General features: G+C 65.4%; 1 protein-coding gene across 1 annotated transcript; it reads left to right on the top strand.

Annotated features, from left to right (window-relative positions):
• Positions 1–2,358: 2,358 nt before the first annotated feature.
• ASPG (asparaginase) lies at positions 2,359–22,546 on the top strand. Its single transcript, XM_032839655.1, has 16 exons — positions 2,359–2,502; positions 7,165–7,273; positions 7,917–8,028; positions 10,037–10,162; positions 10,472–10,555; positions 11,811–11,937; positions 14,096–14,208; positions 15,460–15,642; positions 15,732–15,845; positions 16,384–16,500; positions 17,631–17,726; positions 17,937–18,100; positions 19,871–19,957; positions 21,816–21,915; positions 22,190–22,270; positions 22,510–22,546. The coding sequence occupies exons 1-16, from the start codon at positions 2,421–2,423 to the stop codon at positions 22,519–22,521; spliced, it is 1,707 nt and encodes a 568-aa protein (XP_032695546.1). The 5' UTR covers positions 2,359–2,420; the 3' UTR covers positions 22,522–22,546.
• The last annotated feature ends 1,177 nt before the right edge of the window (positions 22,547–23,723 follow it).

The following is a 23,723-nucleotide window of genomic DNA, read 5'->3' as shown; positions in this document are numbered from 1 at the left end:
AATAGCCCCCCCCCACAGGAGGGGGCCACAGACATCACCCCAACCCAGAGTCAGGGAGGCAGTTCCTGCGGGAGACGTGGGGCCTCCAGCGGTGGGGAGCTCAGTGGCCCATCGAAGCAGCCCTCCAGTGGGCGTCTGTCCCCTCTGTTCCATGCTGGGGTTCCTGCGACCCAGAGCCCCCACTCACTCAGTGCGGTCAGGGCCTGCACGGCCGACACTCCCGCCCTGGGCCTCGGTGTACATCTTCCCCGCCTTCACCGCTGGCTCTCCTGGCTTCTCCCCTTTTCCTGGCCTCGAGCTGGAAAGCTGGCACACGCTGGGCCTCCATGTCCCGTCTTCTGCTCCTTGGCAACCTTGTCAGGCTCCCCGCGCTGTCCCCATGTTGGTGACTCCAGAAGGTACAACTTTCGTTTCCTCTGGGTCGCCCAGGCGCCGGGTCAGACACAAGGCACCCGGCACAGCTCGCCGCCTCCTGGCCCCTCCACATTCCTCCTGCCCCAGGTTTGCTTGACCGGGTCAAGAACTCGGTCCCCATTTAGTGCGAAGCTCTGGCCAAAACCTGAGCTGTGCTTTCTGGTCTCTGTGTCACAGCCAAGCGTCCCAGTGTGCTCCCAGTATGACTTCACTCCTCCCCAGCCACTGGCCCCCGGCCGCTTGGCCTCCTGATGGCCCTTACGACCCCTCGCCTGCCTCTCTCCACTCAGCAGAGTTTAAGACAAACCCGCGCAGGCCCGGACTGGGTTTAAATCCCAAATCCTTCCCTGGGCCTGACCCCCTTGGCGAGTGCTCCCTCCCTCAGACGGCCCTCCCTTGCCCTCCTGGGCAGGGTGCAGACTCCCCGGGCTCCTTGCTGCCTGGGACCCGGCCCCCGTGTCAGCTCATCAGAGAGATGGTCCCTTGCCACCCTGCCCAGAACAGTACCTTCCGTCACTCAGTTTTCTTATTTCTCCTCACAGCACTGGTCACCAGGAGATGCTAGGGGGACGGGGAGCGTCTCCTGCTGCCCCTGCACTGGGAAGGGAGCTCCAGGAGGACCGGGTCCCCAGTGCCTGTAGAGGCCCACAGCGGGCCCTGGTATGTACACAAAAATGGTTCACGGGGCGCGTTGCTGGCTCAGTTGGTTAAGTACCTCTTGATTTCGGCTCAGGTAGTGATCTCGGAGGAGGCCTGCCCGGCCCCAAACTCCCGGTTCCCAGGACATTTTAGGGTGCTGGTGGGCGGGGTAAGGGGTGGCTTCCTGAAAGGGTGACCGGGGAGCTCCCTCCCCCAACAGCGAAGGGCCCCGGCAGGTGTCAGGACCGCTCAGAGCCGCCCAAGAACAAGCACCTTTACAGACCCGAACAGTGATGCGAACCAGCAACGGAGGGAACCAGGTTTTGCCGGTGGGGGCTGAACTGTGTCCCTCCCACATTCACATGGTGAGCCCTGACCCCGAGCCCCTCTGAAGGGGACTGTATTCAGAGACAGGCCTTTAAGGAGGGAATGAGGGTAAAAGGAGGACCTTCGGTCGGAGCCCAGGGTGGCCGGTGTCCTTGTAACAAGAGGTCTGGACCCTGGAATCCGGCAGAGGGACACCTTGGTCTCGGACTTTGGCTTCGAGGACGGCGGGACCGTTTCTGCCCTTGACACCGCCAGCCAGAGCAGAGGACAGTTCCCCGGCTGGTGTCGGGACAGGAATCACTTCTGCATCGTGGGCAGTTATCAAAGTAGCTTCCCTGGAATGCACATGGGGTAGGCGGAGGGCAGCGCGTGGAGACAGTGCTGTCCCCCTCCCCCAAGCCTGCAGCGGAGGTCCGAATGCGGGCCTCGGGGATCCAGCCTCCGGATGAACCTGCTCTGGAACCGAAACCGAACCCTAACCCGAGGCTCCGGTGCCCTGCAGGGCTGCGTGCGGGGGCGGAGGGGCGGGCCTCTAGCCCTGGAGGGGTCCCCTCCCGTCCTCCTCCTGGACCTGTGTGCGTGGGCAGTGGGGGTCTCTGCCTGTACCCCACCCCCAGGAGTGCAGTGCAGGTGTGGTCACGGCACCGGCCTCTGCGGGCGCCGCCTGGGTTGGGGGCGGCCCTCACTCTGCGCTGGGGGTCCTCCAGGCCAACCGTAAGGCGCTGGCTTGTGTCTCACAGGCCCCAGCCACTCCAGCACCGGGGGCCACTGCACGGGTCGGCAGTCGGAGGGCCCAAGACCGCGCAGGCCCCGCCCCTAGCCCCGCCCCATCAAGCCCCGCACCCGCCCCCAGACAGCCCCCGCCTGCCCGCCGGCCAGCAGCTCCCCCGCCCCAGCTCTCTGCGCCTTCCGGCCACAAGCACTGCCCCAGGCAGGTGGACGCCCGCCCCTCCCCGGGCTGCCCTCGGCACCCCGCCACCTCCCCTTCGTCCCCTCGGTCTCGGTCCCGGTCCCGTCGGTCCTTTGGTCCCGAGGTCCGCATGGCGCGCGCGCTGGAGCCCCAGCGGCGGCTCCTGGCCGTCTACACCGGCGGCACGATCGGCATGCGGAGCGAGCAGGGCGGTGAGTTGGAGGCCTGGGGTGGGGATGGGGTCGTTCTCACGCCCAGTGACCTTTCTCAGGCCAGGGCCGGGCACTGGGGGCCCTCTGGGGCGCTCTCAGTTCCCCTCCCCTCAGCTGCGGCTGGAACCCTCAGCACAGAGGTGTGCCCCCCAGACCCGGAGCGCCCTGCGCTTCTGTCCCACCGCCTCCCGCGTTCCCCGTGGGCAGGGCGGTGGGCAGGTGTGTCGCTGCCGTCCAGGCCTTCCTCTCCGGCGATAGAGGCAGTGACCCCACGCCTCGCCTTCCCCAAGGAGGGCTCCTGACAGCAGTGGGCACACACTTCAGGGGAGTGGTCAGGGGCGGCAGGGGGCTTTGGGGAGCTGCACATCTTGTCTTTGCCTCTGTGGCGGTGGCTGCTGCTGGGGGGTTAGGGCCCGGGTGGGGGTGCTGGAGCTCGCAGGCCACCCCAGGCCAGGATGCCCTCAGTGGGGGCCAAGCACCTACAGCGAGGTCCCCCACGGCCCAGAAAGAGGAAGGCTGTCCACCAGCATCCAGAACATTCTGGCATTCCTGGGAGAGGGGGAGACAGTTCCCCGATGTCCAGGCAGGCCAGGATGAAACCTCAGCCTTGGGAGTGGTGACTCCGACACCACTGGCTCTTCCTGGTGGCCCCGGCCCATGCAGAGCCCCAGGACTCAGGCCTGTGTAGAGAGAGCCCTGTCCTGGAGGGGCTTGGGCCCAGGGACCTGGTTGTCCACCCGGCCCGCCCGCCTGCGGCTGCTGTGCCCTCTGCCTCTCCAGCCCGGTTAGCTGGTGGGTGACCTGAAGCCTGGAGGCCCCGGCGGACACCACCGTGCAGGGGGCTGCTGTGGTCACTTGCCACCCCACCCCCCCAGGCCAGAGAGGGGCGGACACTGAACCAGTGGCAGAATGTGAGGAAGGTCACGAAGGCCGTGTGCCGGGAACACGTAGGGCTGTGGGCACCCGTCGGGCAGGACCCTGTGTCTGGCTCCCTGCTTCCCTGGAGGGCACGGGGTTGGGGGCTTCCCGGGAGGTGGGAGAGCGCCGGCAGGGCTGGGAGGAAGGAGACGGGGCCCAGAGTGGGTAGCTGCCCTGCACCCACCCCCCATGCTGCTCCCCCAGGCTTGGCATGGGGCCGCCTGCAATTCTGTTGCGCTCCACACGCAGTTCCCAGGGTCTGGGCTGCAGGGACGGGTGGACTCCGACCCCCTCCCACCAGCTGTGCCTGCCTCCCCTGCTTCTCCCGGGCGGCCTTGCGGTCAGAGAGGCTGCAAACTCACCTGTTCAGAAGGTGAATTAGAGACCCTGACTCAGGAAAGACAGCCTGGGGGTGGGGGTCGTCTTCCCTACAGGGAGGAATCTTCCAGAATCCCTTAGAGCCTGCCCTGGGCCTGGGGCCGTCTGGCCTGGTGAAGGTGAGGCCACCAAGCACCTTCTTGTGTCCAGAGCGGCCAGCCTGTCCCAGCCGGCAATGATGCTGGTCTTCAGAGCTCTGGCCAAGCTGCTGCCTACGGGGCAGGTGGCCTCCAGTCCAGGGCAGGGGTGCCTCGTCCTCTGCGAGCCACAGCGGCCTCTCTCCGCTGCTGGCTGAGGGCTTTGCCTTCACGTGGCCCACTTCGTCCCCAGCCCCACGGCAGCTGCCAGTCCTCCCCCTTCAGGAATGCTTCAGGGAGCCCGTGACTTACGGGCCAGAGGACAAAGGAGGAAGAGGTGTGGGATCTGGTCCCTGCTGTCCCTCTAGCGTCATGCAACCCCTGACCCCCGGCTCCTGAGACCAGGGAGGGTCCTGGGCCTGCTCTAGTGCGTGACTGGCTCTCCGTGTTCTTGAGGGACACACATCTCCCGCTGGCTTTTTTGGCTAAAAATGTTGTAGAATGAAAAGGTGTCTGGGGACCAGGGCTGCACCCCAGGCCAGGGCAAGAGCAGGATGAGGGCGGGTGGAGGAGCCGAGCTCCTGGCGGCTCCAAGCCCTGCCCGGGTCGTTGAACTCAGGACTCCGGGCCTTTCCCTAGAGTTCTGATGGGAACCGCATCAATGATTAACTCGCCCTGCACTGCGGACGGGGCTCCAGCGGCGCGAGGGTGGCGAGAGGCGGTGAGGGCGCAGGCCAGCCACAGCAAATCTGTTGGGATCATCACTGTTTCTGGCCTGCAGGGCACACGGCGCTGTGGGTTGGAGCCTGCCAAAGGTCAGGACGGCCAGCGAAGGGCAGAGGCTGTGGCCACTGGGGACAGCCCTTGACCCGTTCCATCTCTGGGTTCAGGAAAGATGTCACATGGCAAGGGGCATCATGAAAAGAAGCCAGATGATGACCCCGAGCCCAAGGCTGAGCAGCACCTGGGGCCTCCTCCCACACAGCCGGGGAACCCAGGAGCCCCTCCCTGCTTGCCGCCACCGTAGCAGCCCTTGCAGGCACCTGAACACATAGCGCAGGGAGCAGAGCTTTGGGGCCGAGCGTCTGACGGCACCAGGACAGCCTGGCAGATGGAAGGAGTTCCCGCCGCCGACCCTCGTCACCAGATTGCGGCATCTGAGCCCTCGGCCCGGCCCTCCTTCCTGAACACAGTTTCACGGGCTCAAACTCCTGTCTGGAGCCTAAGCCATAGGTGGTTCTAGGGGGATCTGCTGTCCTAGGGTACACATGAGCGGTTTGGTGGGCGCAGAGCTGCATCCCCTTGCCTTTGGGGCCCAAGGACGAGACCACATTCTGGTTTTATAGGCACCTGGTGTGGGGGCCCTCGCTGAGAAAAATAACATGATTTACAAAATCAGAGTTCAATGTGAACGTGAACATTTACTTGGAATGATTAAGGAAATCATAACAAATCACTGGTTTTAAAAAGCCAGGATATCAGAAAACTGTTTTGTTCATTAACTTGCTGATGCTCTCTCACGGCGGCACCCCCATATCTTTGGCTGGGCATTTCCCCATGCTGTTCTAGCGTGACAGCAGCCCCCACCCCGCCACAGGATTGTGCGGCGAGAACAACAGGAGAGCAAGGCCTTTCCTTGGGTCAGTTTCGCCTGTGTTGCCCACATGCTCCCTGGCTGGTGGGACAGCGGGGTCCTGTCCTTTCCGGGGGGCCCTGCAGCCCTGCCCCTCCCCACCTCGCGGAAGCAGGATGTCCCTGGCAGCCACTGCCCCTCCAAGCGTCAGCAGGTGACCACCCACGTCATACGTGTGTCCCATGAAACCCACACCAAGTGCATCCCCACCTCACCTGCCCCGCAATTGGACCCTCAGCTTTGCAGACTGCCCTGTGTCACCTACCACAAGGAGCTGCAGTGGAAAGCGGCCGTGTGAGTTTCCCGGGGTAGTTCCAACAAGTGAGCAGGACGGTGCCTCCCACCCCTGCTCTGGGCAGGCATCTGACCTCGGGCAAGAAGGGTCCGTCCTTCCCGCTTCCTTGGCCGTGGCCGCACCGCTGCAGCATCCGTGCCTCTCCCTGCCTGGTTCCTCCACGGCAGTCGTGCGCTCATGTCCCCTCTGTCTGCTTGGCCCCATTGGCATGATGCTTCTCGCCCACATGGTTTACTTCTGCGGCAAGCGTGAGTGGAGCTCCTGCTGGGGCTGCGTGCGAGGCAAGGGCACGTTGTTCACAGTGCATCCCCACTGGGGTTCCCTCTGCCACAAACATCCCTGAGCAGCTATGGGCCCGGTCTGCCCGTGCTGGCCGGGGGACTGGCAGGAGCTGGGGCCTGGGCGTTAATGGGCGGACGGACACTCCGAGGGGTTTTGGGGCGGGGAAACAGCCCCAGTGAGGTCACAGCCTGGCTGACGCATCACCGTCCACCAGTGTGAGATGAGCACAGATGTGCCTCTTACTTGTTTCAGCTAAGGACGTGTCTCAAGGAGGGGCACCCTGTTGTCCACAGCCAGGCATGTGGGAGACACCCAGAGAAGTTAGCTGACCTGTCCAAGGTCACGGTGCTGGTAGGAAGCAGGCTGGAACAAAAGGCTAGGACCTGGAAGCCTGAGAGCCTCTGCCAAGGCTTGTTTCTAGGAAACACACCTGTAACGTATTCGGGCTCTTCTACGACACAACACCATTTCTGTCCAGTGCTTTAGATGCAGGTTTCTAGGACACTGAGGCTGCAGGCAGAGGACCTGGGCTGTGTGCGTTGTGGAGGGGTTGCACGTGGTCTAGTGAGGGTACAAGGGCAGCTGGGCAGTACGTGGGAGGGGCAGTGGGCCTGGACATCAAGGAGGACTTCCTGGAGGTAGCAACCCGAGCTGGGGCGAAGCACCTGCTGGACTTGAAGGGGGTTGGACCAAGGACTTGCAGACAGAGCCGACAGTATGTCTGTGAGCAGGAGCTGGTGTGGGCCTTCTGGGAAGTGGGGGAAGAACCGGAGGTCCATTGGGCTGCACGGAGAGAAAAGGTGGCAGATGGGGTGACCTGGCCCTGGGTGGAGGGGCCAGAGCCCCTGCAGGGCCCCTGGGGCTATCTCACTGGCTCCACAGGAAACTGTGCGGTCCAGACAGAGCAGTTGCCCATCCTCACCAGGTTCTCCCCCGACAAACCCCAGCCCTGCCCTGGGCCTGGCCCCCAGCATGTCGGGTAGATGTCCCGACGCGGAGGGAGGAACCAGTGACTAGAGGAGTCAGCGGTGACTGCTGGCCCTGACCCACACTGCCCCCAATCCGGCTTTTGCCCATAGTGCTCGTACCTGGGAGTGGCCTGGCCGCAGTCTTGAGGTCACTGCCCATGTTCCATGATGAAGAGTACGCCCGGGCCTGTGGCCTCCCGGAGGACACACTGGTGCTGCCGTGAGTGGGGGCTCCGTGGGGTCCCAGGTGGGGATGACCACCGGCTGTCAGTGGGGTAGAGCTGTGCTGAGACGGCTGCCTGCAGGGCCCACAGGGCTGGCTGTGGTCACTGATGTCCTTTCACACTTTCCTGGCTTTAGAACCGACAAACAGCTCCCTTTCAAGTGAGCCTCGGACTCCCCCACCTCGGGCCCCCAGCCACATGTGGATGCAAGCTCATCAAGAGAGGCGGGGGCTGTCTCCCCTCGTGTAAGGGTCCCCTATCTTTAGCTCTCGGCCAAGGCTGCCTGGTGCCCTTCACAACTGTCAGGCTGAGGGGGGGGTCACCCTCCTGGCCCCCGAGCCCCTCCTACTGGAGGGTCGTCCTCTGGCCCACGGAGGGCGGCCCCAGCCTCCCTCTCAGAGCTGGTTCTGCGAGGGCACAGACCGCCCTGCCCAATCCTTGAACCCTCCTGAGGACCGAGGTCCCTGTTCCTGGGGACTCAGGGGGGAGGCCAGGCCCTGTCCTCCGGATGCCAAGAGACTGGATATGTAGAGCCCACTGAGAAGTCCCTGGTGCAGGGGTCGCTAGGGTGGGGTGGGGGGAGCAGAGCGGGCCAGGGGAGCAGGGGGCAAGCGGGAGTCCTTGTTCTGCCTCCCGCAGGCCCGCCAGCCCCGACCAGAGAGTCATCTACGCGGTGCTGGAGTGCCAGCCCCTCTTTGACTCCAGTGACATGACCATCACTGAGTGGGTTCAGATCGCTCAGACCATCGAGGTAGTTGAGGAGTGTGGTGGTGGCTGGGAGTGTGGGTGGGGCTGAGAGTCTGGGCGTGGCCAGGAGTGTGGGTGGAGCTGAGTATACTGGGCGGGGCTGGATGTGGGAGGGGCTGCGGGTCTGGGCGTGGTTAGGAGTGTGGGTGGAGCTGAGTACTGGGCGGGGCTGGGAGGGTGGGGCTGTGTGTACCGGGGGCTGCGAGTGGGCGTGGCTAGGAGTGTGCGTGGGGCTGTGTGTACTGGGAGGGGCTGAGAGTCTGGGCGTGGCTAGGAGTGTGGGTGGAGCTGAGTGTACTGGGCGGAGGTGGGTATGGGCGGGGCTGGTTGGCTGGGCGTGGCCAGGGCTTCAGAAGCACTCCCCTTGGGGTCTGGGGTGGTGGGGTCTGCTTGCCTGGCCTGAGACTTGGGAGCATCAGTAAATGGCAGTTTTAGGAAAGTGCTGGACCCTCAGGTTACATCTCAGGCCCTTTCCCCTGTGCAAGCAGAGCGTGGGCAGCGAGGGCCATGTCCCCTTTCCCATGGGGAAATGTCCCAGACAGCTGTCCTGGTTAGTATCCCGGGCTGGGATGCTCTCCGCTTCCCTGCAGGTTGACAGGTTCCATGCCCCCCCCGCCCCCCCGTTCACCCCACCCACACCCACCCTGAAGGCAGGGACTTAATGGATCTGGGGCCCATAAAAGGTACAGAACCCTGTGCAGTTCTCGTGGTTTATAGCACCCAGTGTGGACCCCTTACCTGGTGCCAGACCCCCCTCCGTCAGCTTTCCTCTCTGTTCTGCCCAACCTCGTCATTGCCAGCCCCGCTCCTGCTCAGGCCTGGCCTGCTACCCGACTGCCTCCTGCCCCCTCCCACCCCTACTTCGCCCTCCCGCCCTCTCCAGGCCCAGTTCTCACCTGCCTCCCTTAAGAAGCCTTAGAGGCTCATCACGTAGGCTCGTCTTCCCGGCAGCTGGGGGCTGACCCCCGCCCCACACCTGTGTTCTTCTGCCTGCGGGGGCGGGGGAAAGCAGCCTCCGGGCCCATCCCCTCTCACTGTGAGTGGGACAGTGTGTGGCCCTGGGCCTGGTCCTTATGTTCCTGAATGGCCCGCTAGCTGACAGTGGACACGTCTGTGGCCATAGTCTGGGGCAGTCTCCCTGGTGTATGGCCAGCAGCGTCCTCTGGTTGGGGCCTGACCGCTTTGCTGAGCTCCCGGGAGTGCTGTTCTGACGGCAGTGTCCAGCCACCCGCAGACTCAAAGGGTCTTTGGGGCCCTGGTGGCCCCACCTGTGGCAGTGCCCCATGTGGCCAGCAGAGGGTGCCCCAGCCTGCCACACTGCTCTGCAACCGCAGTTAGGGTCAGCCTGGCAAGGTCTTCCAATGGGCCAGGAAGGATGTTCCCCTCAGGTGGGTTTGGCCCCGCTGGTTCCCAGAACTGTGCCCCTTGCATCCACAGCTTGGGCCATCCACCCTCCAAGGCCCAGCCTTGGCTGCCCTCTAGCTGATGGCCAGAGGATGAATTGCAGAGGTGGCCAGCGTGTCTGGGAGGCCTTCTAGGCTTTGCTGTACCTGGAAGGACTCTTCCCCACGTTTGCCCGCCAGTGTCCTGCCCTCTTGTCGGGTCCTGTTGCAGCCAGCCTCGCAGTCACCCGCCAGCTCCCAGCCCCAGCTGTGCCTTGTGCCCTTTTGCCATGTCCTTGCCTGGCCCTCCTGCTGGACTGTGGGCTCACAGCTCACTCGCCCCTGTAGCCGCCTGCCCGGGCAGGGGTCACATGGCACAGGGCTCCCCAGGAGTCCTGAGCTGAGTCCTGGTGTAGCCCTCCAGCTGACCTGTGCTCTTGGGAGCCCTGACTGGCCATCACCTGGGGGAGATGCTGGCTGGAAGTCTAGCGTGGACCCTCCAGAGAATGTCTTCCCTGCCAGTGGTGGCCAAGATCCCACCAGTGCCTCCCTGCCTCCCTCCCTCTGCACCGGGGACCCTTTTCTCTCTTCCTCGGGAGGAGGCCTGCCTGAGTTTGCTGCACCCCGCAGAGACACTACGGGCAGTACGACGGCTTCGTGGTCATTCACGGCACAGACACGATGGCTTTTGCGGCCTCCGTGCTCTCCTTCGTGCTGGAGAACCTGCAGAAAACTGTCATCCTCACGGGCGCCCAGGTAATGGCCCAGGCCTGCTGGTGGGCATGAGGGCCTCCCTGAGGCCACAGGGGGGACCCAGGCCGGACTCCGGGTCTCTTTCTCAGTCCTGCAGCTCCTAGAGGCAGCGCCCATGGGTTGGTGCCGGCTGGCTGAGCTGGGCAGCTCCGTGGGTCCCGCTGGTGCCTGTTCTGCTCTCCCGGGGTGGGTGCGTGGCCTGCTGTCAGCCCTGTCCAGCTGCCGTGACTTTGTGCCTCTCTTCATGCTTCCCACCGATGCCACTGTCGGGGGCTGCGTGAGCCTTAGACCGTCTCTGGCCTCCTCTCCCAGGTGCCCATCCATGCCCTGTGGAACGACGGCCGGGAGAACCTGCTGGGGGCCCTGCTCATGGCGGGCCAGTACGTGATCCCCGAGGTACCCTCCCCCTCCCTGGTGTGGGGGTGGGGGCTCAGCCTCAGGAGTGTAGGGGAGGGGTTGGGGGAGGCTCTTGGGTGGGACTGGCAGGGAGAGAGTCGGGCAGGGTTTAAAGATCTTCCTTCACCTCACACGTGACCTAAGCTGTCATCATAGAGAAACTCCGAAGATAGAAAGAGCAGGAGGGAACAAGACCACCCACGCTTTACTTCCCAGAGGTGCTGCTGTGAACAGAGTGCTGTATTTTCTTCCAGATTATGTATCTTTTTTTTGGTTAAGATTTTATTTATTATTTGAGGGGCGCCTGGGTGGCTCAGTGGGTTAAGCATCTGCCTTTGGCTCAGGTCATGATCCAGGGTCCGGGGGTGGAGCCCCACGTCAGGCTCCCTGCTCGGCGGGGTCTGCTTCTCCTTCTACCTCTGCTGCTCCCTTTGCATGTGTTCCCTCTGAAATAGATAAATAAATAAATAATGTTTTTAAAAGAGATTTCTTTTATTATTTGAGAGAACACGGGCACAAGTGGGGCATGGGGCAGAGGGAGAAGCAGACCCCCCGCTGAGCAGGGAGCCGATGCGGGGCTCGATCCCAGGACCCTGCGACCATGCCCTGAGCCGAAGGCAGAGGCCTCACCGACGGAGCCCCTGGCGCCCCCAGATTATGTCTCTTACACGTGCTCACGCTGTCTGTGTGTGTGCGTGGCTTTTTTATAGAAGTTGGCCGCACTGTCTGGCTGTGCAGCTGGCTTTCCCTGTTCAGCAAACCCCTTCATGGGGGGCCACAGGGGACCTCACAACACCCCCTCACATTGCAGGGGACCCCGTGCTGGGAGGTGGGGAGGCAGTGTCCCCCACGTGTGGGGTGGCTATGCCCCCTGCCCCTCCCCAGGAGGACTGCTCTAGAGAGACTAGAAGACGGGGGTGGGCAGCTCCAGAGCCCCACCACCCAAGCTCCGGAGCAGGGCCTGCTGGGACCCTGCTGCTCCGGGGAGAGGCCTCTCTCCGCACCCTTGGGCTGAGTTCACAGGGGCTCCCTGGGAAGCAGCGGTGGGGGCAGTGGGCAAGTGGGAAGGGGAGGGTGGCGGGGCCCTCGAACGTCCGGCCCCCTGCCCCACTGCGGGGTAGGGGTGCGGGGGGTAGGCCTCTGCTGGGGCAGCCCTCTGGCATTTGCAGGGAGCGCCTGCCGAGATGGCAGGGGGCAGGCTGGAGGGCACAGGGGCTCCCCAGGGCTGAGCCACGGCCTCTCCCCTCCCCTGCAGGTTTGTCTCTTCTTCCAGAATCAGCTGTTTCGGGGCAACCGAGTGACCAAGGTGGACTCACGCAGGTTCGCGGCCTTCTGCTCCCCGCACCTGCCCCCTCTGGCCGTCATGGGCACCGATGTCACAAGTAAGCTGGGCAGGGAGCAGGGCCAGTGGACGAGGGCTCCTGGCCTAGGATTTCTGCGGGGAGCAGGGCTGGGAACCTGTGTCTGGGGCTGAGGAGGACCCCCCTGAACCGGGGGCGAGGACAGTGCTCTGTTCTGCCCTGGGAGGCGAAGTCGGGGGCTGCTCCGAGACGGCGGCCTGCGTGGGCCACCAAGGTGGGGTGTCCAAGCAGGTAGCCCCAGCTCAGGGCCTGGGGAATGGCCAGGGCTCCAGAGGCCAGGCGGGGCCCCACCTGCTTGCGGAGGGCGCCCTGAGGAGAGGGCGTGGGTGTGAGGGGGGCACCAGATTGCCTTCCTTTCTGTGGAGGTGGGGTGGTACTGAGCCCCTCCAGCCCTGGTGAGGAAGGAAGGGATGGGTGCCTGCTCTGCCAGCCTGGCTCCCTGGGGGGCTCAGGAGCGGAACTTTTGGGGATGCCGCGGCTGGCAGGCGGGGAGCAGCTCCCTGGGGAGGGCAGGGCTCTGTCTGGGCCCCGGGCAGACCACAGGGCATGGGCCGCACTGAGGCAGGCCCTGAGGGAGGAGGCCTTGGGGTGGGGGGCACCGAGGAGGGCGGGGAGGGGGGACAATGCCTGGGCTCAGAGGGGCTCCCCGTGCCCCACTCTTCTGCCGGGGGTGGCCGAGGAGGACCCCGCCCATCCGGCCAGCCGAGCCATCCTCTTCTTAGTCATTACTTCTCATTACTTCTTTCTGCGAGGCCGTCGTAGACAGGGGCTTGGGGGGTCAGAGGCGCTGGAGGGACACACAGAGCCCGGGGGCCTTCTGTGCGGAGGACAGCTCGGTCTCCCACACTGAGTGTTGGGGTGGGGGGTCTGCACAGGGAGCCAGCTCGGTGCACCCCATGCTGCCATTCCTCCTCTCATCTCGGCCCCCGGAGGGATGGACTGGGGGCTCCATGGGCTCTCAGGCACATGGTCCAAGCCCGCAGGGAGGAGAGCGTGGGCTCTCTTTGTGTCTGTGAAACCCCCTGCAGTCATAATTCCTGCGTGCTGGCAGCACGCCCCCCAGGCCCGGCTTATCTGCATGCCCAGATGGGGCACACGGCCCTAAATTTAAGGACGCCCCTCACTGCTGATGGATGCCGTGGGCCCCCTCCTGCCACCCATCCCCCCAAGTCCCCTTGGATACAGTGTGAGAGGGCAGCATGTGTCTGGAACGTTCCCTGGCTTATTATCACACATGAATGGCTCTGGTAGCAACAGCAGGAGGTCTGTAGCCTTACACCCCCCTGGGGCTGGGGTGGGGAGGAGCCCTGGGCCAGGGGCTCCTGGAGACGCCTCTCCCCACCAGTCTGGTCCTGGCTCTACACACGGGTGGTAGCCTCGGTGGCCCTTCCCCATTCTGGGCCTGCATTTCCCCATGCTGGACATGGTAGCTGCTACCTCGGACAGACTACAGCGGTTAGGGCCCGCAGGGCCATCAGTGCCCGGCTTCTGCCCCATCAGGGCTGGCTTGTGCCCAGGATTGAGAGAGTGGGGTCCTGGGCTGGGCCTGGGGCTCCTGAGGGCTGGGAGGATGCAGGAAGTTGGGGAGGGCTCAGCTGGCTGTGTCCTGGTGGAGCAGTGACCTTCTGACTCCTGGGGATACTGGCTTTCTGGGGGGCCAGTGGGTGGAAGTGCACGGACCCCTCACTTTCCAGAGTCTGGGGGGTTGGCCTTCAAGACTTCGGGGTGCACCAGAGGGAGGCTTTCTTCCCCCAGAGCTGACGCGTCCTTTCTTCATTCACTCACTCATTCTTTGACTTGCTGGGCTGTGGGCGAGGTGGGTGCGTGGTCCTGGGCAGGAGAGGCTGGGTGGTCTGACCTCTCCCGGGACCACGGACGACACGCCCCGTGGGGTTTGGCCGCCGTGCTTCCAAGCCCGCGTGCACGCTGTTCCTGGTCCTGGAGCGCCTCTCCCCCTTCCCTGCACAATTCCAGTCAGGCTGCGAGACCCAGGCGCCTCCGTCCCTCTGGGGTCCTCCTTGCCCCCCAGGCTCCGTGCACAGGCTGGAGCTGCACCCCGCCCAGGACTGAGCGGACGGTGGGCAGGGTGTGCATCGGGAGCGGGGCTGGAAGAGCCTGGCCAAGGGTCCTGGCTGGCCAGTGGCCTACACGTCCCCCACGTGCACCTCTGCCCCCACAGTCAACCGGGAGCTCGTGCGGAAGGCCCGAGGGAAGGCCCAGCTGGTGGTGCACAGCAGCATGGAACGGGACGTGGGCCTGCTGCGCCTCTACCCCGGGATCCCCGCAGCCTTGGTAGGGACCCGCCCCGGCACCACACACCCTTTCGTGGCTCCCTGTTACCTTCCCATCCCATCCCATCCCCTGCACTGCCCCTTCTCGTTGCCCAGGAGTGGCTGCGGTCGAGGGCGGGGATGTGGGTGCCCCCTTCAGGTAGCTGGGGCCACAGACGCTAGCCAGGGGTGGTGTGACGGGCCGGGCACCGTGGCCCTTCTTCCTTGTGGACAGGGGTGGCTTCATGGGGATGTCCCCACACGTAGGGTGGGACTTGGCACAGGCTGCCCTGAGCTCTGGGTCACAGTCTGTGAACTGGGACCCGATCCCCTCCAGGGCACTAGGGACAGGTGGGGTGGTCTTTTCCCTGTGGGTCCCTGTGCTTGTCTCAGTCTGGGCCCAGGATGGGCTTTCCTCCCTGTGGTGCGTGAGATGGACGCTGCGCTGCAGAAGGCCAGGTAGGAAAGACGGGCCTTAGAGTTCTAGTGAACAGTCATGGCCTTTCCAGAGACTGGGCCTGAGGTCAGGCCAGATGGCGCTCCTGTGAGCCTGGACAGGGCCACAAGCACTAGGCCCGCAGGCTGCCTGTCCCCCACGCCCCTTGACACCACCCCTGCTTGTCCTCTGGGCTCTGAGTCCCTCATAGGCTGAGGGTCTGTGATGGCCTTTCCTCCCCGGGCCCCTCTGAAGGCAGAGACCCTCAGAGTCGGAGGCCTTCTGGGGGCTCTGGGGCCAGACTGCGTGGCCTCCCTAAGTCAGGCAGCCTCTAGATGCCAGTGCAGGGGCGGGAGCCCCCGGGATTTCGAGGGAGACCTGCTTCGGGAAGGGCTGGTCTGGCCCTGTCGTCTGTCTTCTGAGTGGAGCCTTGGCACAGGGCAGGAGATGGGGGCAGTGCCCCTGGCTGACTTGGAACCTGCGTGTGTGTTGGGCACTTTCTCCAAATCCTGCCAAGCCGGGGGCATCCCCTGCTGTGTTTCAGACAGGGCAGGGCGAAGGGGCTGGAGTGAGGGCCATGGGGCTGGGAGCTGTGTGGGGGGGACATTCTGATCGTGGTCACATCGGCCACGGCCTTCAAGCCTTAGGAGGGGAGCAGGTATCTCCTGACAGGTGAGGCGGGAGCAGACCCTCAGGACTCTCTGTGTGGCCCGCTGGGGGTCGGGACTGCGAGACCAGGCTGCTTCTGCCCCCTAGTGATGGTGTAGGACAAGCCTGGGGTTCCCACTGCTGGAGCAGGAGGCCAAGGCCCGCCTTACCCGCCTCCCGGCCCTGCAGGTCCGGGCCTTCCTGCAGCCCCCCCTGAAGGGCGTGGTCATGGAGACCTTCGGCTCGGGGAACGGGCCCACCAAGCCGGACCTGCTGCGGGAGCTCCGGGCTGCGGCCGAGCGGGGTCTCATCATCCTCAACTGTTCCCACTGCCTGCAGGGGGCCGTGACCTCTGACTACGCGGCTGGCATGGTGGGGGCAGGGAGCCGGCAGCTGGAGGGGGAGGGCCCGGGCCCTGTGACCCTGCACCCCATTTCCCGCTCGCGCCCCTTTCCCCACAGGCCATGGCGGGAGCCGGCATTGTCTCTGGCTTCGACATGACGTCAGAGGCCGCCCTGGCCAAGCTCTCCTATGTGCTGGGCCAGCCTGGGCTGACCCTGGACGACAGGAAAGAGGTGCCCCTCGGGCTGTCGGTGTGGGGGCAGGGGTCACAGGGCTCCCAAGAGCATGGTGAGGGTGCGACTGGGGCAGATGGTGGGGCCCAGCCCAGCAGGGTGTGTGCCTGGCTTGGAAAGGAAGAAAGGGCCTCCCCGTTGGGGGAAAGCACCAGCTCTGAGACCTGGGCACCCACCACCCCTTGCTAACCCCAAGCTCAGACCACCTGCTCTTCCGCTGTCTCGGGGAGCCGTGGTCTGGCACTGCTCAGGATGGCTCCTCATCCCCCAGCCTTCCTTGGGGCGACCTCAGAGGCAGCCAGTCTTGCCAGAGGCCACAGGGTCCTTGGGAGAGGTGGGGTGGGGCAGTGGAGGGTGTGGTGGGCCTTCAGGCACTTGGCTGGGGTCAAGCCTGGGCCTGGGGGATGGGGACTGAGCTGAGGGGTTTTGGGCCCAGGGCGATCCTCATCGCCTGCCCTGGGGGTGCCTGGTCCTAGGGGCTGGTCGGGGGGCTCCTGGGCTCCAAGCGTCCCCGGCTTGCTGTGTTCTCCGTCCCCAGCTGCTGGCCAGGGACCTTCGGGGCGAGATGACACTGCCCACGGGGGCGGAGCAGCGGCCCTCACTGAGTAGCAGCGCGCTGGGCCGGGGGGCTGCCCAGCTCCTCACTCTCAGCCAGGTACCGCCCAGTGTGTGTGGGCCAAGTGCACGGGGCCTGGGGGGGCGGGGCCTGGGGGAGGGGCCATGCTGGCCACACCCACCACGCCCGCCGGGCAAGCAGGAGGTGGCCAGGCGTGGCCTGGTTCTGGGCCTGGGTGGAGGGCGTGGGTGCTCAGCAGAGATGACCTGCCAGGATTCAGGGGTTAGGCGGGAGCGGCGCCTGGGGGCAGCGGCCGAGACAGCTGATTGGAGTCCTTGCCGCACAGGGACAGCCGGCGGAATGTGGCCCTGTCACCAGCGGGGCCGAGGGGCGTCTGGCGGCTGCACTTGGCTGTGCAGGGCCTGCTGCCCGCTGGTCTTGGCCCCAGGCGCGGTGCGGCTGTGGGGGGGGAGGCAGCCTGCAGGGTAGGCACGCTGTCTGTCCCAGGTGCTGGAAGGAGAGGGGGCTGGGGTCTTCCTGGGCCTGCGGGTGCAGCCCCTTTGGGCCTCCCCCTCCACCCTCCCAGCCAGGAGCCCAGACCTGGAAGCGGCAGGGGGGCTGGGGTCACACTTGAGGGCCTAGGGTCTGGGGTTGAGGCTGGGCTAGGCCCACGGCAGTGACTGGGGCCTCCTGGTGACCCAGCACACAGCCACCTCTGGGCGAGACATCTAGGCCTGGCGTCCCAGTGCCCCCTGAGTCATGCTGCATGTGTCAGGTTCCCCTCTGCGGGACCCATCACGGATCCTGCTGCCATGATCTGGCTGCACTGGGGGTACTGGGCTGAGGGCAGGCTGGGCTGCATCCCGGGCGGCCTATAGAGACTCCGTTGGCATTCCCGACCCTCTGGCGTGTTGTGGAGCTCCTCGATGACCCACAGCACCCCCAGGACTAGGGGCAGGCGGTGTGTAGGAGCTCTGCCCTGGGAGGTATGCCCTTCTTTCCAGGTGAGGGGACCAGGCACCCCTTCCTGTGCTCCCCAAAGCGGGTGTCTTGTCGTGAGTCTGTCTCTGTCCCCTCATTGGTGGAGGCCACTGCCAAGGAATCACATCTTAGCTGGTGGGTGGCCCGCCCTGGGGCGCACAGCCCGGAAGGATGGACCTGGACCGTGGTCCCAGGTTCCCCAGGGGCAGACGAGCCAAAGACCCCAGGGTACTGCTCTCTCCACCCAGGAGGCCGACGCCATGCGGGAGGCCCTGGTGCCCAGCCTGGCCTGTGCTGCGGCCCATGCCGGCGACCTGGAGGTGCTACAGGCGCTTGGGGACCTGGTGAGGCCCCCGCCCCTCCTCGGGGACCAGCCCCGGCCACACCAGTCCCCCCGGCAGGGGTGGGGGGCGCGGGATGGCCTTGCCCTGGGGCCCTGTTCTGCCAGGCCCTGCTGCTGGGGGACACCCTGACCCTTCCCATCCCCTTTTCCCGGCTTATCTGACCCTGCCCAGCCCTCCCTCAGGAGGTGACAAGCCTTTGTGTCACCCCAGGGCAGTGACCTGAGCCTAGAGAACTTTAACGGTCAAACTCCTCTGCACACGGCCGCCCGGGGAGGCCAGCCTGGGGCGGTCACCATGCTGCTGCGGAGAGGGGTGGACGTGGACCCCCGAGATGAGGACGGATTCAGCCCTTTGCTGCTGGCCGTGAAGGGCAGGTACTGGGGGCTCCCCACAATGGGCATGCAGGCTGGGGGTCCCATGGGGTGAGTCGGGCAGGCCGCCGTAGGATGGCTGCTGGTTTGCCTGTGGTGACCCAGCTTGCTCGGGAGAGCCGGGCAGGGCCAAGGACATCTGCTTTCTAGAGCCTTACCCACCCCCGGCCCAGCTGGGCACAGGGCCTGGGCGGGCAGCCAGCAGGGGGCTGGAAGGACAGGCATCGGGGCCTGAGGATGTCCCCGGCTCCCCCCGCCCCCTCGTCCTGCCTGGCATCTCTCCGAGGGCTAGGCCTTACCCGCTCTGGCTGACAGTGGAAACTCAGAGCAGGTGGCCACGAGGTGGGCAGGGCTCGGAGGAAGCATAGCTCAATGTGCTAGGGACTTCTATCTGAACGGGGCCTGGAACTTGCTGGGAAGACCTTATGGGTAGTGGGGCCCCTCCAGAAGCCCAGAGCAGTATCGGTGTGGAGTGTGGGAGTGCACACGTGACCATGGCTGTGAGAGCTCACGTGTGTCTGGGCGATGGGTCATGGTTCTTGTGTTTAGCCCTTGGTTGGCTGACTTAGGGTCTGCGCCAGGCCCCAGATCCCCCTGCTTCTCCACGCTAGGGAGTGCTGGCAAGTCTCACGGAGAGAGGCTGGGGGTGTGTGAGCCTGGGGTGGCCCGACTGTCTGGCTCGATCCAGTCCGGGGTGCCCTGGCACTGTGCGCCCTGGGGTGGGCACGTCATCCCGGTGAGGATCAGGGCAGGTAGCTCCCTCTTGACCGGGCTGTGAGCAGGGCGCCGGGAGTTCCCAGGGTGGGGGTGCGGGGCTGGAGTGAGCTGGGTGCAGATTCCAGGCTGTGAGTCCTTGGGCGTGGGTCGAGAGTGATGAGCTCACCGTCCTGGTCCCGCCCCCTCATCCCTGACCCCCCCCCCAGCTTCACGGCACCCCCCAAACCGGTCTCCCAGCCTCACTCTCCTGGCCTCACTCCCGGGCCTGGACCTGCGTGCCCTGGAGGGCTCTTCGGGGCGGGGGGGGCAAGACCTGGGGGACCCCACCCTTCTCCCCAGGCTTCCTAAAACGGGGTGACCCTGCAATTTACAGTACAAGGCCGCTGCGGGGGAAGGGGCCGGGCAGCAATTCTGCTGAGAGACTGCGTCTGCTGGTTCTGTTCCCTTGCCTTGCCCACCCCCTCCCCCACTCCCCAAGCCCCCACCCGGCCCTGCCCCCACCACACATCCCCATCCCACTCCAGGGTGGCTCCAGGCCCGGCCCAGGCCAGTCGGCCTCTGGAAACCCACAGACGTCGGGGCCTGTTCTGGGACCTTCCTGTTCACATCTGTCTGTCAGTGTCTCATCCCCGCCCCCCTCCAAGGGCAGAGCCAGGCCCAGCTGACTCTGCTTCCCCAGGCCCAGCCTTGACTGCAGCGGGTGTGTGCGGTGGGGAGTGCGTAGGGCCCTTAGGATGGGGGCTGGGGGGGGCCTGTGGCCAAGGCCTCATGTGGGTAGAGGAACGGCTGGGTCAGGGCCGATGCCCCAGCATGGGCAGGGTGCTGGGGTACCTCAGACCTGGCTCCACCCTGCAGACCCAGGAAGTCCCAGGAAGCTCCCTGGATGTGTGAAGGGACATTGCCCTGGGCTGCGGGGGGGTGGGGTGGGGCCGGGGCAGGGGGAGCCGCACTGGTTCAGAGCCCGGGGCAGGGGGCTGGCAGGGGAGTCGCTGCCATGTTGAGCAGCAGCTGCCGGGCAGGCAGTCAGTGTGGTCAGCACACTGTGTCTTGTGACAGGCATCGGGGTGTCATTGAGCTGCTGCGGGCAGCTGGGGCCTGCCTGTCCCCCCAGGAGCTGGAGGACGCGGGGACAGAGCTGTGTAGGTAGGGTACCGGGGCACCTGGGCTTCTGGGGGGTGGGAGGGGGAAGGGACTCGGGTGGAGTGCTTCAGAGGAGGAGGGCCTACCCCGTGCCCGCCCCGCCGCTGGAGTCTGCCCTGGAGGCTGGGGTGGCTGGGGGAGGAGAGCTGTCACCCACTTCCAGCCAGGTGACAGGTCTGCTGAGTCCCTGTCCTCCCCAGCGCAGGCCTTGCAGTAGTGGGGCCTGGTCCCCATCCAGGGCCAAACTGGGCCCATGGGCAGCGGCGGTCCCGCCCCATCCCACCACGGCCAGGGGCTGGCAGGGCTCGGACTCACAGGTGCCCTGAGGGACCCCCCCGGCAGGCCTGGGTGACCTTCGCTAGTGGGGAGTTGGGGGTCCTGGAGGTCTCCAGCCGGCGTATTGGCCATGGGTGGGCCGGAGGACGGGGGCTGCGGAGCCCAGCTTCCTGCTCCATCCGCTGACACCCCATCTCCGGGCTGCTGCTGTGGCTCTGTCTGGGGTCTCTCCGTGCCACCTGTCAGCTGCCCCCGAGCTGGGGCCAGGTGCCGAGGGGGGCAGTGGAGAGACACGAGGGTGGGGCGCTGGAGGCAGCCTGTGTCCGCAGCCCTGAAAGAGCCCCCAAGCCTGGGGAGGGGTGTGGACCTTGGCTCTCAGGCCGACGGGCGGGGGGTGAGGGGTGTGTGCACAGTCTACTCACAAGTATCCCCGAAGCCCTGACCCTCTCGTCCCCACTGGCCAGTGCCTCCCCTACCCCCATTCCTCGGTGCTGGCCTCGGCCGGCCCTGGGGGTCCCAGTCGTAGATGTGGGGTGGGGTGGAGAGACCCCGCTGGCCCCCAGCCTCAGGGCTTCCCGCCCTGACCTTCAGTGTCCCCAGGGGGACAAACCCTGCTGACCAACCCAGCTCCCACCCTTCCCGGCTTGCGGGGGGATCGTGGGCGCTCAGATGCGATGGGTTTTAGGGCCTCGCCAGGGAGGGAGGGGCCTCGGCTCCAAGGGACTTCTGGGCTTGGCTCTGTGTTGTGCTGCCCCGGGGGCTGCTCTCATTGGCTCCAGGGACAGGTGGGGACACAGGCCAAGAGTGGCGGTGGCAGCCAGTCCCAGGGCATCCAGGACTCTGCCCAGGGAGGGCGTGTCCACCTTGGGCTGCCTGGCTGGATCTGGGGGCCCAGCGAGGCCAGCGTGTGGGAGGTGGCGGGGGAGGCTGGCGACAGGTCTGGGAGGGACTGGCAGTGTCATCCTGCATGATTCACCCCAGAAATCACTCGGTGCCTCTGTGGGGGCTGACCAGGAGGGAGTCGCTGGGGCCCCTTCTGTGGGATAGCCCCCCCACTGGTGCCACAGCCCCGGTCAGCACAGCTGGTGTGTCCCTATCCCCACCTGGCTCGTGGTTGGGGAGTGGGCTCCCCTGAGGGTGTGAGGGCGAGCAGGACCCTGGCAAGGGCAGGTGGGCCGGGTCCTTCTCCCAGCCAGCCCTGCCACCCCGCCACGCCGCCTGCTGATTCCAGACACCCCCCCCCCCCCCCGCCCACATCTCCTCGCAGACTTCCCTCCCTCCCGCCTCTACTGACCCCGCCCCAGAGGGCTGTGTTGTGAAATAGGAAGCTGGCGAGTGGCCCTCCTTGTGGGGTGTGCGCACGTGCGTGTGTGTGCTTGTGTGAGTACGAGCATGTGTGTGTCCTTGACCTGAGTCACGGTCACCCCTGTGGGGTGAACCCAGCCTCCAGGCCACTGGCTCGCCTGCAGTGGACCCCACACTCTGGCCCTGCTGGCCCGAGCCACTGCTGGGGTGCTGTGTGGGGCTGCCTTTGTGGCGGGTCCCGAGGCCCTGACAGCTCGTCCTCCTCTGCTCCCTCTCCCAGGCTGGCGGCCAGGGCAGACCTTGAAGGCCTTCAATCATGGTGGCAGGCGGGGGCTGACCTGAGCAGCCCAGGCTACGACGGGCGCAGTGCCCTGCTTGTTGTGAGTGCCCCAGAGCTTCCGCTGCCCTCTCCCAGGCCACCTCTTCCTGGAAGGCCTCCTGATAGTTCCATTGGCTCCCCCTCCTCCAGCCCCTACACCCAGTGCCCACAGTCCTGCTCTCCCTTCCCATCCTAGGCCCCTCCCTGAAACCAGAGCTGTGGGGACAGGGGAGTCAGGGGCACTGGGTGGGAAGAGCCAGGGAAGGTGTCCTGGTGGGTGGAAGGTGGCAGGGGGGTCAGGGGCCCAGTGGCCGGTCACATGCTCCCTCCCACAGGCAGAAGCAGCTGGGAACCTGGAAGTGGTGACCTTCCTGCAGAACCTCAAGGGTGGGGCCAGTGCCCAGGCCCCAGGCCCAGTAAGTTCCCTCCACTCCGCACAGGACTGAAGGCTTCCCCGCACGGCTGGGCTCTGGCTTAGGGAACATGTCTAAGGGCTTGTCCTGGGGATGGAACCAGAGGAGGGTAAGATGAGTCAAAGTCAGGCCTGCAGATCTTTTTGTAGATGGGGCACACATTGTGTGCCTGAAGGGAGCAGTCAGGGAGGGCTTCCCATAGGCAGAGTCAAGCTCACACCTCCTGTCTTCTGTCCTATCAGGCCACTCTGTGACGCACACTCTCACGGCGCTGGAAGGACCCAGCCACGGCCTAGGAGGTTCCTTGAGCCCGGAGGGGACCTCAGATCCTTCTACTTTACGTCCTTCCTGCCGCGCCCCACCCCACAGGGCCAGCTCCCCACACGGGGACCCCTTGGCCCAGTGCTCCCCCCCTGATTCCCAGGGTAGATGGGCCAAGTCCCCAGCTCACACCTCTTTCCCCCACTCCATCGTCTGACCACCCCGCAGGTTCTCAAGTCACTGGATTTGCTCCAGTCCTCCGGTCCCTCCCTGGGAAAGGCTGGGCCCTACTGGTGAGGTGCCTGGGCTTGTCTCCCTGCCCCTCCCCTCTACGCTACCTGTGCTGCGCAAGAGCAGTCCCCGGAGACGGCCAGTTTTCAGGAAGTGCTGCCTAGTGTCTAACCTGAGGCCGTCGTGCTGCAGCACAGATGGGACCTGCTGGAGGATCACAGCCTGCCCCCCTCCCCCCGGCCTCTGTGATATGTCCCCACTGCTGGGACTGCTTCCCTCTGTTTCCCAGACTTGGCCTGAAGATTTTGTTGGGCGGAGTGGTAATAAAATCTCTCTGGGGACCCCTCCCTAGGTCCCAAAGCCCAGCTCTGGTGGGTCCTTCTGGGTCCCAGGACTATGGGTATGGGTGGGGACTTGTGCCCAGGCTCTGCAGAGGGCAGCCTGAGGGTGAGGGACACCCAGCCAGCCCTTCCCGGGGCCAGAGCGAGGGGTGTGTTCTGCAGCCCTGCACCGCTGTCCTGCCTCCCCGGGTTTGCACAGGCTGCTCCCTCCTCCAGACGACCCCTGCCCCGTCGCCTTCAGTCTGATCCTCTCCTCCTGGAAGCTTGCAGCATCCTCCTCCAGGCAGCCCCCACCCACATCTGCCCCTGCTCAACTCCCCCTGTACAGACTGGACCATCCCGTCTCTCTGGTCCTCCCAGCCCCTCCCAGGGGCTGGCGCCTGCTGGGCGGGGTTTAGTCCAGCCCCTTGTGCCCAAGGCCCCCACCTGGAGAGGCACGAGGGGGTGACCTGTGCCTGCCCTAGGTGCCTGGTTGTGACAGCCTCACGGGGGCGGGGGTGGGTTCTCCAAGGTGGGTCGGACAGCCCTGAGCCTCGTCAGAGGCCTGGCTGGGACTGAAATCAGGTGTTTGGACCCCTGGCTGATTCTCCGTCCAAACTATAAGCAGTCCAGTGGGGCAAGAG

Source organism: Lontra canadensis, unplaced genomic scaffold (genome assembly GCF_010015895.1).
Source record: "Lontra canadensis isolate GAN:19392208 unplaced genomic scaffold, GSC_riverotter_1.0 scaffold108, whole genome shotgun sequence".
NCBI lineage: Eukaryota > Metazoa > Chordata > Mammalia > Carnivora > Mustelidae > Lontra > Lontra canadensis.
This window is presented reverse-complemented; position numbering and strand designations above follow the sequence as displayed.

Coding starts and splice junctions, on each gene's coding strand:
- ASPG (XM_032839655.1), top strand. CDS start 2,421: ATGGCGCGCGCGCTGGAGCCCCAGCGGCGGCTCCTGGCCGTCTACACC. Junction 2,503..7,164: donor CATGCGGAGCGAGCAGGGCG/GTGAGTTGGAGG, acceptor TTTTGCCCATAG/TGCTCGTACCTGGGAGTGGC. Junction 11,938..14,095: donor CATGGGCACCGATGTCACAA/GTAAGCTGGGCA, acceptor CTGCCCCCACAG/TCAACCGGGAGCTCGTGCGG.